This window comes from Schistocerca nitens, chromosome 2 (genome assembly GCF_023898315.1).
Source record: "Schistocerca nitens isolate TAMUIC-IGC-003100 chromosome 2, iqSchNite1.1, whole genome shotgun sequence".
NCBI lineage: Eukaryota > Metazoa > Arthropoda > Insecta > Orthoptera > Acrididae > Schistocerca > Schistocerca nitens.
Window position 1 is genome coordinate 715,571,558 of NC_064615.1, and position 16,543 is coordinate 715,588,100.

At 38.7% G+C, this 16,543-nt stretch overlaps 1 protein-coding gene across 1 annotated transcript in view; it reads left to right on the forward strand.

Moving 5' to 3' along the window:
• Positions 1 to 16,543, forward strand: part of LOC126236886 (mediator of RNA polymerase II transcription subunit 11) — a 50,762-nt gene that overhangs the window by 8,422 nt on the left and 25,797 nt on the right. The window contains exon 2 of the mRNA XM_049946519.1: positions 12,956 to 13,096. Within this exon, the coding sequence (XP_049802476.1) occupies positions 12,956 to 13,096 (141 nt within the window). The remainder of the gene's footprint in view (positions 1 to 12,955; positions 13,097 to 16,543) is intronic.

Sequence of the window (16,543 nt, forward strand, 5' to 3'; positions counted from 1 at the left end):
TGAGAAGAATTTGACAGATCACTGAAAGATGTAAGTCGAAACAAGGTCCCGGGAGTAGATGACATTCTGTCAGAACTGCTGATAGCCTTGGGACAGCCAGCCATGACAAAACTCTTCTATCGGTTGTGTGCAAGATTCATGAAGCAGGCAAAATATCCACAGACTTCAAGAAAAATGTAATAATTCCAATTCCAAAGAAAGTATTTGCTGACATGCGAAAAAAAAATTACTGAACTTTCAGTTTAATAAGTCATAGTTGCAAAATAATAAGACAATTTTTTTGCAGAAGAATGGAAAAAAGCAAGCAGCAGCTGACCTCGGGGAAGATCAGTTTGCATTCCGGAAAAAATGCAGGAATACACAAGGCAGCGCTGATCCTATGACTTACCTTAGAAGGTAGGGTAAGGAAGGGTAAAGCTATGTTTATAGCATTTGTAAATTTAGAGAAAGCTTTTGACAGTGGTGACCAGAATACTCTGCTTGGATGGAAAGCAGTATTTGAGAAAGGAGTGAGACAGGCTTTCAGCCTATCCCCTATGTTATTCAATCTGTACACTGAGCAAGTAGAAAAGGAAAACAAAGAAATATTTGAAGTAGTATTTAAAGTCCAGGGAGGAGAAATAAAAACTTTGGGGTTTGCTGATAACATTGTAGTTCTGTCAGAGATGGAAAGGACATGGAAGATCAGTTGAACAGAATGGAGAGATTCTTGAAAGGAAGGCAGCAAAATAGCTGAAGTAGAGAGGATATAAAATGGAGATTGGCAATGGCACGAAAATTATTTCTGAAGAAGAGAAATTTAACATCGAATATATATTTAACCATTGGGAAGACTTTTCTGAAGATATTTGTCTGGACTTAACTATGTATGGAAGTCAAACATGGTCATTAAACACTTTAGGCAAGAAGAGAACAACAGCTTTGTAATGTGGTGCTTCAGAAGAATGCTGAAGGTTGGATTGTTAGATCATGTGACTAATGAGGAGGTATTGAAGACTTGGGGGGACAAGAAATTTGTGGTGCAACTTAACTAAAAATAAGGAATCAGTTGATAGGACACATTCTGAGACATCAAGGAGTCACCAGTTTAGTATTTGAGGGAAATCTGGGAGGTAAAAATGGTAGAGGGAGACCAAAAGATGAGTACAGTAAGCAGATTCAGAAGGATGAAGGTTGCAGTAGTTATTCGAAGATGGTGATGCTTCGCAGGATGGGGTAGCATGGAGAACTGCATCGAACCAGTATTCGGACTGAAGACAACAACAACAATAATAATAAGAAGCCACTGTTGTCCATGTTGTACTTGCCATGCAATCAAGTCTCTAATATTTATCCATGGCCATTGTATCATGAAGAGTGCTTAAGAGGATGTATTAGGTACATTTCACTAAATGCATACATTTCATAATCAACAGGAGCTCAACCACCCAGGTAGCCGTGTGTGTTCACCAAGCTGCATCTAGAAAAGGAAGGGGGAGGGGGGGGGGGTATGTTATGCTAACCCCAAATCAAATCTATCCAGTGGATTAAAGATGTCTGGATGTGGTTTTTAGATGGTTTCCCCCATCTCACTAGGTGAATAGCAGACTGTTTCCCATGTTCTGCCTCAGATACATGCTACACAGATATTTAGAAAACTTTCTCACACTTGTCAGTAACTACCAACCTGAAAATTCCTGGCAAATTAAAATGGACAATGGCTCAAACTCGACCTGTCTCAGTCCAGCACACAGTTTTATCGTGCAAGGAAGTTTCATTTCAGCACACAATCAATTGCAGAGTAAAATTTTCATTCTGGAAACATCCCCAGGTTGTGGTTAAGCTGTATCTCAGCAGTTTCCTTTCTTCAATAAGTGCCAGTCTCACAAGTTTCGCAGGAGAACTTCTGTGAAGTCTGGCAGGTAGGAGATGAGGTACTGGTGAAAGTAAATCTGTGAGGATGGGTCATGGGTCTGCTTGGGTAGCTCAGTTAGTAGAGCACTTGCCAATCACAGGCACACAGTTTTAGTTTGCTGGAAGTTTCATATTAGCGCACAGTCCGCTGCAGAGTGAAGTTTTCGTTCTGGCAATCACCAGCCTGTTTCACTAATTACATCATTTTTGAGGTGATGTATTCTAGAATAGTATTCCACCTGAGCAATAGTAATAAGTAATATCCTCAGTAAATCACAGTTTGGATTCCAAAACAGTTTCTGAACAGTGTGTGCCATTTGCCTGATCACCTAAAGAATTAAATAACTTATACAAGTATTAAATAACAAAATAGCATCTATCTATGGCATTTGACCATGAAATGACAATACTCTCCTAGATAAACTAATATTTAATGCAATTGATGGTATAGCCAGCCAATGAATAACGGTCATTTCTAACAGAAAGAACACAGAATGTTGTACTTAGTAATTCAACCAATTTAATCATTGAAGGTTCTTCTGAGTGGGGAGAAATCATATATAGGGTTCTCCGAGGGTCAGTCGTAGGTCCGCCATTGTTCCTCATATATGTAAACAATCTTCAGTCTAATATACAACAAGCAGAATTAATTCTTTTTATGAATGATATTAGTATTGTAATCAGTCCAAACATACACACAGTAGCAGAAGAAATGGTAAACAGTGGTTTTAAAAGTGTCATGGTTTGGTTTTCTGTGGATGCTCTCACTCTGAATTTTAAAAAGGCACAACATCACAACATATTTAGTTCTGCCCATCTAGAAAGTAACACAAGCTGAGGAAATAATAAATAGGATGGAAACTTCAAAATTTTTAGGTTGCGATATTGCTTAGAATTTTAACTGGGGGGTGTCATTTTGCAACTCAGAAAATGATTTAGTTCAGCCACTTCTGCACTTAGAATCATTGCAAATCTTGGGGAGAGACAAATCAGTAATTGACATATTTTGCATATTTTCATTCAATGATGTCATATGGAACAATGTTCTGGGGTAATTTACCTTTACAAAATCGAGACAGAGTGAGAGCATTCACAGAAAACGAGACAATGATACTTTTAATACCACTGTTTACAATTTCTTCTGCTGCTTTATGTATGTTTGGACTGAATACAATACTAGTTTCACCCACAAAATGAACTAATTCTGCTTGTTGTGTATCAGACAGAAGTCATTTACATATTGCTCAAAAAAATCTGTAAGAATATGTGGTGTTCACTCATGATCATCTTGTAGATGTCTATTTAAGAAGTTGGTCATTCTGACTACTTGCTTCTCAATATTTTTATCCCCTCATAATCAGCTGCTGTTCAAAAGGAGCTCCACATTAAACTTATCTGTAGCACAAACAGGGGCACCGATGCTGTATATATAACATTTTTGATCTTTTACCCCGTGGTATAAAATGTCTGACAAACAGCAAAGTAAAATTTGATAACGGACTGAAAAAGATTCTCCTCAACAACTCTTTCTATTCCAGAGGAGAACTTATATCATTTTAATATGTAGGAGGTAATGGCTAGGAATTACTCACTCACATATGTACAATTTTTTTAAAAAAATAAAAAATATATAAACGTTCAGTATGTAACCATATTTACAAATTAATTTGTGATCTGAATGTAGAATGACTTGTTCCACATCATTTGATTTATCATGCAAATGATTTGTAGAACACGATACTTACAAAATGCAGTAGAAACGGAAGACAAAGTGATTTGCAACTGTCTCCCTCATTGGACAACAGAGATGTTTCAGAGAGTGCAGCAGTATTTTAGATACATTTATAATACATACATCGAGACTGGTCATTGTTTCTTTGAACTATTGCTAAGTGCTTAAACTGGTTATGGAAATGAGAAACTCAACATTCTTTTCTGATCATTAGTTCTTTATATAAAATACATAGTTTACACTACCTACCATCTGTATAGCTTTGACCTTATAGGTTTGTTTTGAGAAACAACCAGTCACATACGTCTGCATACTATAACTTCTCATTTTCATTTTCATTGGGAACATTCGTGTCCTTAGCTTAAATGCTGATGAGAAATGATGTGTGTCTGGTTGGGGGGGGGGGGGGGAGTTTATTGAAGTGGATATCTTTTATTATTTATAAAATATGACTGTCAGTTGTTTTAATTATATACATCTGATAACATTTGAGCACAAATGCCGATATCCCAACATTGAGAACATATGTAATTACTTCACACTTTCTGCTTCTTGTGAAAAGTGGTAACAAGGAACACAAGGGGGAAAATTTGTAATGTATGTGTTGCAATTAGCAGTAGTCACTTTGAATTGTTTGTATAAGCTAAGTCATTTACAGGAAAAAAGAAAAAAAAATTTCATTTCCAGGCAATGGTTATTTGCATCCAAGTAGTCAATTTAGAGTTTTCCTCCATTCTATATTTTTATGAACAACTTATTCACTTGTGGAACAGCTCTACAGTAAGTAAAGCAACCACATTACTGTCTCCTCATACAATCTCCATTGACTGGCTCAGGCTGCTTTTCACACATCTGACATAACAGTGGAAGAATCAGCACAACAAATCATTAAACAGTGCTATCCATGTATCTTCAAACTGCTGAAGAACCTTCACAAAGATATTTCAAGTCAATTTACTTCATGCTGCTGCTGTTTGCTTGCTCTGATTGAGTACCTTTCTGCTGCCTGATATGTTCTATAAATGATAAATAACAATTATCTCTGTCTGTCATTGTCCATTGATCCTTATGGCATGATATTGTTGGAATACTTCTTTTGTTTGAATGGGAATCCCCTGTTGTGGAATCACATTATGATACACATTGACAGAATGTAACCAATGGAAGGTAACTAAGCAGCTTCTATCTTTACAATGCATCATGTAAATCTTAGACATCATACTGGAAGAAGAGTATGCACCGAGGTGACACAAGTCATGGGATAGTGATAAGCACATATATAGATAGGGGGCAGTATTGCATACACAAGATATAAAGAAAAAATGCATTGATGGAGCTGTCATATGTACTAGGGTGATCCATGTGAAAATGTTTCCAACATGATTGGCCCCATGACATGAGAACATACTTTGAACACAGAATGGTAGTTGGAGCTAGACACATGGGACATTCCACTTCAGAAATCGTTAGGGAATTCAGTATTCTTAGATCCGCAGTGCCAAGAGTGTGCCAATAATACCAAACTTAAGGTATTACTTTCAACAGTGGACAACACAGCGGCTGATGTTCTTTATTTAACAACAGAGAGCAGCAGCGTTTCTGTAGAGTTGTCAGTCCTAACAGACAAGCAACATTGCATAAAACAACCCCAGAAATCAATGTGGGATTTATGACGAATGTATCCATTCAGAGAGTGCAGCGTAATGTGTTAGTGGCAGCAGATGACCAATGCAAATGCCTTTGCTAACAGCACAACATCACCTCTCCTGGTCTTGTGAATACATTGGTTGGACCCTAAATGACTGGAAAACTGTGGTCTGATCAGATGAGTCCCAATTTAAGTTGGTAAGAGCTGATGGAAGGGTCTGAGTGTGGTGCAGACACCACGAAGCCATGGACGCAAGTTGTCAACAAGGCACTGTGCAAGCTGATGGTGGCTCTGTAATGGTATGGGCTGTATTTCCATGGAATTTACTCGGTCCTCTAGTTCAGCTGAACCAATAATTGAGTGAAAGTGGTTACATTCGGCTACTTAGAGATGATTTACTGCCTTTTATGGACTTTGCATTCCCAAATAATGATATCATGTCACTGGGCCACAATTGTTCACGATTAGTTTGAAGAACATTCTGGATAGTTTGAGTGAATGCTATGGCAACCCACATTGCCTGATGTAAAACCCACCTAACATTTATAGAACATAATCGAGAGTTAAGTTTGTACACAGCATCCTCACTGGCAACACTTTCACAATTAGGATGGCTATAGAAGCAGCATGGCTCAGTATTTCTGTATCTACATCTACATACATACTCCGCAGTCCACCATACGGTGCGTGGCGGAGGGTACCTCGTACCACAACTAGCATCTTCTCTCCCTGTTCCACTCCCAAACAGAACGAGGGAGAAATGACTGCCTATATGCCTCTGTACGAGCCCTAATCTCACTTATCTTATCTTTGTGGTCTTTCCGCGAAATATAAGTTGGTGGCAGTAAAATTGTACTGCAGTCAGCCTCAAATGCTGGTTCTCTAAATTTCCTCAGTAGCGATTCACGAAAAGAACGCCTCCTTTCCTCCAGACACACTCCAACCCGAGTTCCTGAAGCATTTCCATAACACTTGCGTGATGATCAAACCTACCAGTAACAAATATAGTAGCACGCCTCTGAATTGCTTCTATGTCCTCCCTCAATCCGACCTGATAGGGCTCCCAGACGCTCGAGCAGTACTCAAGAATAGTTCGTATTAGTGTTTTATAAGCGGTCTCCTTTACAGATGAACCACATCTTCCCAAAATTCTACCAATGAACCGAAGATAACTATCCGCCTTCCCCACAACTGCCATTACATGCTCATCCCACTTCATATGAGAGATGTGTATGAGATGTCCACTGACATGTTGAGTCCATGCCACCTCGAGGTGCTGCACTACACTGGTCAAAAGGAAGTCCGACACCATAATAGGAGGTATCCCATAATTTTTGTCACCTCAGTGTATGTATGGTGGGATATGTTCCTTCAAAATCATCAGTCAGTATCATCAGTATTTCCCAGCATCAGAGCAGATCATTGTGTTATCTTATGTTTATGTAATGCCTCATTACAAATGGAAAATTGTTGATTCCTCACGAGCATCATAAAATTTTGGCCATTGATCAGTAACAGTCGCGTTTGACACACAGATCCACCATTCATGCAAATTTACAGCTACAGACTTACATATTGTAATAACAATCTGCTTATCTCACTTTAAAGTGTGTCTGCTTCATTCAGTAAAATGATAAATGATAGTAATTTCAGTAAACAAATTGACACTGTTGATATTTAAAGTACAGTTAATATGCATTTAGTTAGTGACAGTACCTATTTGCAGCTGAAGATGTAATGGAGACTTGTTAACCGTGGCAGAGATTGACAGTGAATATGGTTGGATGACTGTTTTAATGATAATTAGTTGGGATGTTAACTAGGTGAAGACTAACAGTGGTATTGTTCATCTTGCCTATTTATAGACTTGTATAGTAATTTTTTTACAAATTATTTAGAAAATATTAAAATACAGATTAATTACATTTCAGCTGATAAAATGAAAGGTAGAGAATATGTAACATTCATACACATTCAGAAAAGAATTTAACTATTGACCATGTATTTTTTAAGTGGTTTAGATATTGTGTTCTATCCTTATGGGTTGGTTATTAGGTGCATGCTTTCTAATGAAGCCAAGTTTAGGCAAAATACTAAATATTATGCTTGAAATATTTAATTAACTGATAGATTTTCCCAGTCTATTTGATATATTTTCAGATACAGAGTAATTATACCCACAAAATTCAATGATATGAAAATATAAGAATGAAAGTAAGTTTCACATCATGTCACTGCTTGATGAAACTTTAGACAATACATAAAAGTACTGCTGCAGTAAAGTATAGAAGGTAACAAAGAAATATGCCATGAGACAAACAGAAATGGTGCTTTTGTTCAAAGACAATAATTAGACTGAAGACACCATGGTTTGTGAGGGTCCCCTGGATGTTACAAAATGCAAGACATGGTTCTTAATAGGGTGTGTGATCAATACGGACAGCAGTTGGTACGGAGTACTTGTGGTAGTGCATACCATTTTTCCAAGACCAAGGTTGTCAACTACTTGATGGTCATTGGTGCCTGTGGATGTGTTCCAGTATGTGTCTTTATTGAATCCCAAATATACTTGACAGGATTTGAGAGAGAGTACAGACCAGCCCATTCACCAAACTTCCTCTCATTCCAAGAGCTCCTCCACTTACACTGTTTGATGTGGTTGTGCATTGTCATCTGTAAAAATGAAGTCAGGGACGAATACATCTCTGAAAAGATGAGTACAGTGTCACAATATTGTTGACCAGTGTGTGTACTGTGTCCAAAGATACGGAAGTCAGTGTGTCCATTCAACTTCATGCCTTTCCCCACCGTAACACCATTACCATAAAAACAATCATATTCGATAATGTTCCTGAATGCATCATGTGTTCCCATGTCTTTCCATGTGAGGATACGTAACACACCTGGGATCATTGTCAAACACGATCATTTTGGTGGTCCAGGTGTTATGGTTTGGGGAGTACTAAGGTTGCATAGCTGAACGTTGCATGGTTGAACTGACCTCAAATCTTTGAGCAGTGCACACTCACTGGTGAGCATTGTTGTGACAGTGCAGTCCTTCCCTGTATGCATGTTTTCAGCAGTGGATTTGTCCCTGACCCCATTTTATGGATGACAGAGCACTCTGGATCAAACAGCACTGGTGGAAGACCTCTTGGAAAAAGAGGATATTGGGCAAATGGACTGGACTGCCCATTCCCCTGACTTAAATCCCATTGATATGGTAGGAAGCTTTGGGAGGGTGTACTGCAGCATGTCCACATGCACTAATACCCGTCCAGCAATTGTCGACTGCACTAGTGGAGGAATGGAACGCCCTTCCACAAGAACTCCTTACCAACCTTAAGGCCAACCTAGGAGCACATTGCAGGGCATGCATTACCATCTATGGTGATCACCCGCACTAGTGAGATCCATGTCTCACCGTTTTTTTATTGTCCAGGGGACCATAATAAACTCTGATGACTTCAGTATATTATTGTCTTTGAATAAAAATGTCATTTCTGTTTGTCTCGTCTTGTATTTCTTTCAGTTGCCTTCTGTACTATACTGCGGCAGTTCTTTTTTGTATGGTCCAAGTTTCATCAAGTTACATTACTTGGGAGTAACACTCATGTTAAAGGTAGTTTCAAATATCAGCAGACTAACATTTGATTTTTGAATAGATCACATTCTACTAATTGTTCAGTCTTGTTTTTCTTGAGCAAACACATTATTGGATGACAGTATTCCCTAAAACTTAAAATTGGAAGAATATGAAGTGGATTTTATGTTGAAGAAAAGTAAGGCATGCTTTGAAATGAGGCATGCTATATTAATACTGAAGTAGTCACCTATTATTAGGGTTGAACTTTTGAGTACACAAGGTCTTACTGACTCATTCGACTTCGTCAGTTTTCAAGTAAAAAAAAAAAAAACACACACACACTCTTTTTCAATCAATTCCCTAATCATAGTTTATTAAACTTCTGATATAGACAGGGCTGAGTTCCAGTAGTCAGTGTTAGTACAGTGCACAGCGAACTAAAAGCTCTGACAGTCAGACAAACACTATACATTTCCCTCACATGCATTAGAATTTTATTATGTATGATGATTATTTTCTCTCCTTTATTTGATACAATAATGAACAATGTGGCTGCCGTAGACTAATAGACAGTGGCAATCAGGACTGGGAATACCCACACCAACTAAAAAAGGTCAAACCGCGTCATCATAATTCCTGTTAAGACCTCATGAAACAAAGAAAGAAATATATTTATGTAAAGATATTGAAATTTGATTATCATCAATATATTGAAATATTGAGATGTAACTATTTACCATTTTTGCGTAGGATGAAAAGACGACAGTCTATCCGGGAGTATTAATGTTACTACACTTATCATGTTCTCAATGAGCATCATTTGTACAATTGTAAGATAATCATAGTCAGCTTACTTTTCAGTGTATTTGGTCTCCAGTGTATTACACTACTGGCCATAAAAATTACTACACCAAGAAGAAATGCAGATGATAAACGGGTATTCATTGGACAAATATATTATACTAGAAATGACATGTGATTACATTTTCACAATTTGGGTGCATAAATCCTGAGAAATCAGTACCCCGAACAACCACCTCTGGCCGTAATAACAGCCTTGATACGCCTGGGCATTGAGTCAAATGGAGCTTGGATGGCATGTACAGGTAAAGCTGCCCATGCAGCTTCAACACGATACCACAGTTCATCAAGAGTAGTGACTGGCGTATTGTGACGAGCCAGTTGGTCGGCCACCATTGACCAGATGTTTTCAGTTGGTGAGAGATTTGGAGAATGTGCTGGCCAGGGCAGCAGTCGAAGATTTTCTGTATCCAGAAAGGCCCGTACAGGACCTGCAACATGTGGTCGTGCATTATCCTGTTGAAATTTAGGGTTTCGCAGGGATCGAATGAAGGGTAGAGCCACAGGTCGTAACACATTTGAAATGTAACGTCCACTGTTCAAAGTGCTGTCAATGCGAACAAGAGGTGACCGAGACGTGTAACCAATGGCACCCCATACCATTACGCTGGGTGATATGCCAGTACGGCGATGACGAATACACACTTCCAATGTGCGTTCACCACGATGTCGCCAAACACGGATGCAAGCATCATGATGCTGTAAACAGAACCTGGATTCATCTGAAAAATGACGTTTTGCCATTTGTGCACCCAGGTTCATCGTTGAGTACACCATCGCAGGCGCTCCTGTCCGTGACGCAGCGTCAAGGATAACCACAGCCATGGTCTCCGAGCTGATAGTCCATGCTGCTGCAAACGTCATCGAACTGTTCGTACAGATGGTTGTTGTCTTGCAAACATCCCCATCTGTTGACTCAGAGATCGAGACATGGCTGCACGATCCGTTACAGCCATGCGGATAAGATTCCTGTCATCTCGACCTCAATCGCGATAGGCTACAATCTGACCTTTATCAAAGTCGGAAACGTGATGGTACGCATTTCTCCTCTTTACACCAGGCATCACAACAACGTTTCACCTGGCAACGCCGATCAACTGCTGTTTGTGTATGAGAAATTGGTTGGAAACTTTCCTCATGTCAGCACGTTGTAGGTGTCGCCACCGGTGCCAACCTTGTGTGAATACTCTGAAAAGCTAATCATTTGCATATAACAGCATCTTCTTCCTTTCGGTTAAATTTTGCATCTGTAGCACTTCATCTTCGTGGTGTAGTAATTTTAATGGCCAGTAGTGTAGTTTTACCGCTTGTAGCTGTGAAATACATCCAGAAAGTTTGTTGTTACTACTACTACTACTACTCCAACTGCTGCTGCTACTTGGTAGTGGTGCACCCACAAAAGCTGGTACATTAGAGTTCACTGCAAATAACTTCTGTGATTGTGAAATCATGAAAATTTCAAGAAACCCTACTGAGCAAGATAGCTCAGTGATTAAGACACCAAACTTGCATTCTGGAGGACATCAATTTAAAGTCCCCATTTGGCCAGCTAAATTTAGGTTTCTTTAGTTTGACTTTACTTTGTCTCCTCCTGACACAGTACACTGCATTAGACTTCAGTATGTGCCACATTCCAAGCTGTCCCAGCAGGATGCCACACTTATTATAGTCAGTTAATCTCTACATGGCACAATGCCAGGGACTACTGTTTGCTTCTGCTACAAGATATTTAAGTAGTTGACTCATCCATCAGTAGTTATGTCTGCCAACACAGGGAGCATTGAAACCCATAACTGTTTGATGCTTCCAACATATAGACCACAGTTGCACATTACTAGGCTGAGCACAATATTTGTGAGTATACAGCCACACACCGATACTCACAAAGTTCCTGCTGCCTGCAGTGATCGGCTAGTTCTCGCCAGGAAGTTGTTTACAGTTGCCAACCATTGTCAGTTACCAGACATTTAACTGCAAATGTCGAAGATTAATCATAGCAATAGTCAACATTTTTATCCATTGAGAGACAGAACTTATAAACTCTCTGAATTTCAGTCCTTACTGAACTTCAGTTAGATAAGTTAGTCATCATCTACTGTGTTGAGGTTAGTTCCAGAAAAGTTACATCAGTGATGCACCTTCTTTGCAAACAGATGCCGAGTATATTTTGAGGTGCATTATTGGATATATTTCCCTGTGATGTGACCATGGCAAGGTTGCCAGTAGATCACTTTCGTATAGTCAAGGAACTGTTTGCTTCCTGGTATCTTCCTGTTGGGTGCCTGATTTATTGGTGACTAAAACAGTCTAAATCACTAGAGGCAAATCCCAATCTGAGCTTGTGTTCCATCTCTAATGATTTTGTTGTTGAGGGGATATTGTAGTAAACTATCTTTTTTTTTCAGACAATCATTGTATCCTCATTATAAATTTCTTTTATGTTTCTGATCTATCTGAAGTTCATTTTAATATTGTCTTCTACATTATTCCTCATTCAGGCCACATAAAACTTTCAGATATATTTTTACTCTGATTTTATTCCCATCCTGATGTTGCAATTGCAGATTCATGAAGGACATATTGAAACAATATGAAATTTAGTCTCTCTCCATTTTCGTTTCCTGTCATATGCGAGCTAAAAAAATGTTACAGTAAAATCTGGCAGAATAAAAAATATATTGCCACTTTGTTTTGCAGTTTTCAACTAGACGAATTCAGTATATGCTCTTAAAATGTTTCCAGATGAATGTAATTTAAAGATGCGTGCGCGCCCACACACACACACACACACACACACACACACACACACACACACACACAAGCGCGTGCGCGCGCATGTCATTGTATCGTAAAATAAGTAATATTATGAGCAGAACACCTCATTCTCCTGAGGCATTAATCATAAATAAATTTGTTTTACGTGTTTTATATAATTTGTAATATATATGTAATACATCTTCCCATTGAAGAGGATTAGGAATATATGGGTGACTACTTAAAATTATAATTATATTTTGGTTGAAAAAAATTTAAGTCTGTAGAACAGTTTTTCTTTGACATTGTTGCTAGAAACTACCATTGTTTATTTTTGAAAAACCACAATAATTTCTTATTGTTTGAATAATTTAACAAGTAAAGGTTACAATACTCTCCCTATATTTGTTTACATTCCACCAGGACTTTCCCTTATCATAATTATAATTATGTACTTTTGATTAAATAATTTAATTTCCAGGGCAGGCACTTACAGAGTTGAGCAAAGAGAAATCAAGCTTAAAACAAGCAGAAGTTCAGACAAATCAGTTCCTGAAAACACTGAATCAAGTAGAAGCAAAACTTACTGAACAAATAAATTATCTAACCCAAGTATCTACAGGTATGCAATAGGAACTTGTTCCTTTTTTCTTTTTTTTCATTCCATCAATAAACAGTTTTTATCTGGTTTGACCAGAAGAAATAAGTTATTCCTGGCTCTGGCTACTAGTGTATTATCAGTCAGGGCAGTAATGTGTAACTTTCTGTACTAACATAAATTTTTTCCTGATTTAAATTATAGAAATGCCGTTATGATTATTCATATTCTTTTTTTTTTCTGTAAAAGTTTCATGTATGAAAATCCGGTATGGAGTAACACCCCCCCCCCCCCCCCCCCACACACACACACACACCACATTCACACATGCATAGCTCACACATAGATAGCCATATCGCACAAACATTTCCAAAAATGATGTTATATTTGACTCTGTGAATACACTGCACGCAAACACAAGGAGTGAAATAAATTTAACTTAACAAAGCTGTTTCATATATACGTTTCCAGTAATATCGACCTCCTCATACCTTTCGATACATTTTTCACGACAACTTAACACTAATATAGTTTTTAAGTACACACAGTGATGCAGATAAGAAACAAAATGTTAATGTGTACCCAAATAAACTGCCACGGTACCCAAAATAATTAAAATGTGAAAGTTTGTCAACTGACAGCACTGACACAATAAGAAAACTGTAGATGTGTGATTAATACCTCAAAATATTTTATAAAGGTAATGATATTAACTATCCCATTCTGTTTCTATGACCAGCTTTTTCATTGTAAAAATTCTTTAATATTTTTTAAGAAAATTATAAAACCTTACAAAAGATAATACCAAATTGATTGCTCCTTACCATAAAAATGGCACCTTAAGTTGCAGACAGGCGCTCGCACGCGCGCGCGGGCGCACACACACACACACACACACACACACACACACACACACACGACTACCAACTCCGGCAGCTCAGACCAGAATCAGATTCTTGTCCGAGCTGCCAGAGTTGGTGATCATGTGTACTTGAGTTATGTCTTCTTGAGTGACTGAAAGGTTGGTATTTCTATTTCTGATGAAGCTGTGACAATAGCTTATGTGTAAATGTCTTTTAATGGTGCCTGTCTGCAAATTAACATCTCATATTTACAGTAAGTGGCAGTGTATCTTTTCCTACATAGTGGATGTTCCAATCTGGGGCTTCCATTGTTTGATAATAGTAAACAGTGTTATCATGTAGCTAAATGTAGTGGCAAATCGTATCAGCATATAGTAAATACTGAAAACTACAAGTAATAGTTGCAGTAAACCTGTAAATCTCCATCACCATTTTCATAAGCTAATAATATTCAGTCCATGTTCATTTGTAAGTATTGGTTTCTTGAACCATAGTCAAAGTGAAGGTAATGTACACTGATGAGCCAAAATATTATGACCATCTGCTTTAAAAGCTTGTTTGCCCATCTTCAGAACAAAATACACACTGATGCTGTGCATCAGGGATCTGACAGTTTGTTGGTAGGTTTGTGGAGGAATGTGGCATTATATGTCTACCCACAGGTCATGTAGTTTGCCTAAATAATGGACCACTGATTTGCATACATGGTGATGGCAACCGATACTAACCCAGATGGGTTTTGTTGGATTATATCAGGCAGATTTGGTCACTGAGTTCACTGTAATGCTTCTCAAACCACTGTAGAATGTCTCTGAGATACAGACAGTTATTCTGTTGAAAGATGACATTGCCTTTGGGGAAGACATCAAGCATGAATGGGTGAAGCAGATGGTTCGCAGTTGTCAATATGTCTTCAATTACTACTGCAGGTCCCATGCAAGTGCAGGAGAATGTCTCTCATAGCATATCACTGCTCCCACCCGCCTTTATTCGTGGAACACTGCATGTTTTGAGCCACCGTTCACCTTGATGATGGCATTTGTGAAGGAGACCAGCAACCTAGTGTAACAGAAGTGTGATTCAGCTGAAGAGCTGACATATTTCCATTGATCAACAGTCAAATACCAATGGCCCCGTGTCCACTGCACTTGTAATTGATTATGTAGTTTGGTCAAAATCTGAACATGTAGGGGTGGTCTGCTGCTGTGCTCCATGTTCAACAACGTATGATGAACGGTGTTCTCTGGAACACGTGTGCATGTACCAGCAACGTGTTCTTTCAGCAGAGATGCCACAGATCACCATCTATCGTATTTTACGAAGCAGACAAGCCTGTGAACCACATGTTTTGTGAAGAGTTGTTGACGTCAAACCATTTAGCACCAAGTGGAGTTTCACTGTCCTCCTACCTCTTTCTGTAGGTGTTTATAATAGTAGCACATGAACATTTGACCACCTTTTCTGTTTACAAGATACTCATTCACAGGCTCTACATAATAATAATAATCATCTGCTCTTTGTCATAGTCGTTTATCTCAATGGATTTCCACATTTGCAGCCCGTATCTTTGCTAGGGTAATCCCCTGTCCATGTCTGCTCCGCTTGCATCTTTTGTTACTGCGTCACGTGCCCACAATGCCACCCGGCAGCATCCAACGTCACGGTGGCAGTGGTAATAATGTTTTGGCTTCTCGTGTGTGTGTGTGTGTGTGTGTGTGTGTGTGTGTGTGTGTGTGTGTGTGTGTGTGTGTGTGTGTGTGTGTGCTTACACAGCAGAGTCAAAATAATGTAATCACATAGACCAAACTCTGTGTCATGTATTTATTTCCTAAACTTTCACATACCATGGATAAATATTGAATATTTAATGGTCCAAGGGTGATAAGTATCGTCAAATATTGTTAATAGTACAAGGGTTAGAACTTTAATTGTGGCAACTATTTATTTACAGCTCATACAAAATAGATACATGCTTCAAAGTTTTACTGACTTTCAAAGTAGTCACCAGCATTGTGTGTAACCTGTTGCCAGCAATGTGGAAGTCATAGGATACTCTTAGCAGTGCCAGTTGGGACAGCATGGTCTATTGCCCAACGAATTTGTAGCAGTTCTGAAGCGAATGCCGTGAGATGTTTCCTTCAGTTTAGAAATCAAGTTGAACTTATTAGGGCTTAAGTCAGAGGAGTGCAGTATGTGGTATAGCACTTAGCAGCCCCATCAGTCAAACAAATCAGTAACAGCTTGCACTGTACATGCTTGAGCATTGTCTTGCAAAATGATGGTCAGGTCCTGCAGAAAGTGTCATTACTTCTGTCTTTATGCTGTTCGTTTTTGGAACACGACCTACGACCAGCTTAGACTGGAGTTCGACAGGGTTGCATTTTATCACCAACACTTTTTATAGACTCAGTTATGAGAAGAGCAACAACAGGCAGGAGACGACGAATCCCGTGGGGGATCCACGAATGGCTGGAGGATTTGGATTTTGCAGAAGACATAGTTTTATTAGCTCAAAGGCTGACTGATATGCAAGCTAAATTAAACTTGCTGAAAGAAGAAGCAGAGACTGCTGGCCTCAAGATAAATACAGGCAAAACAAAGGAAATGA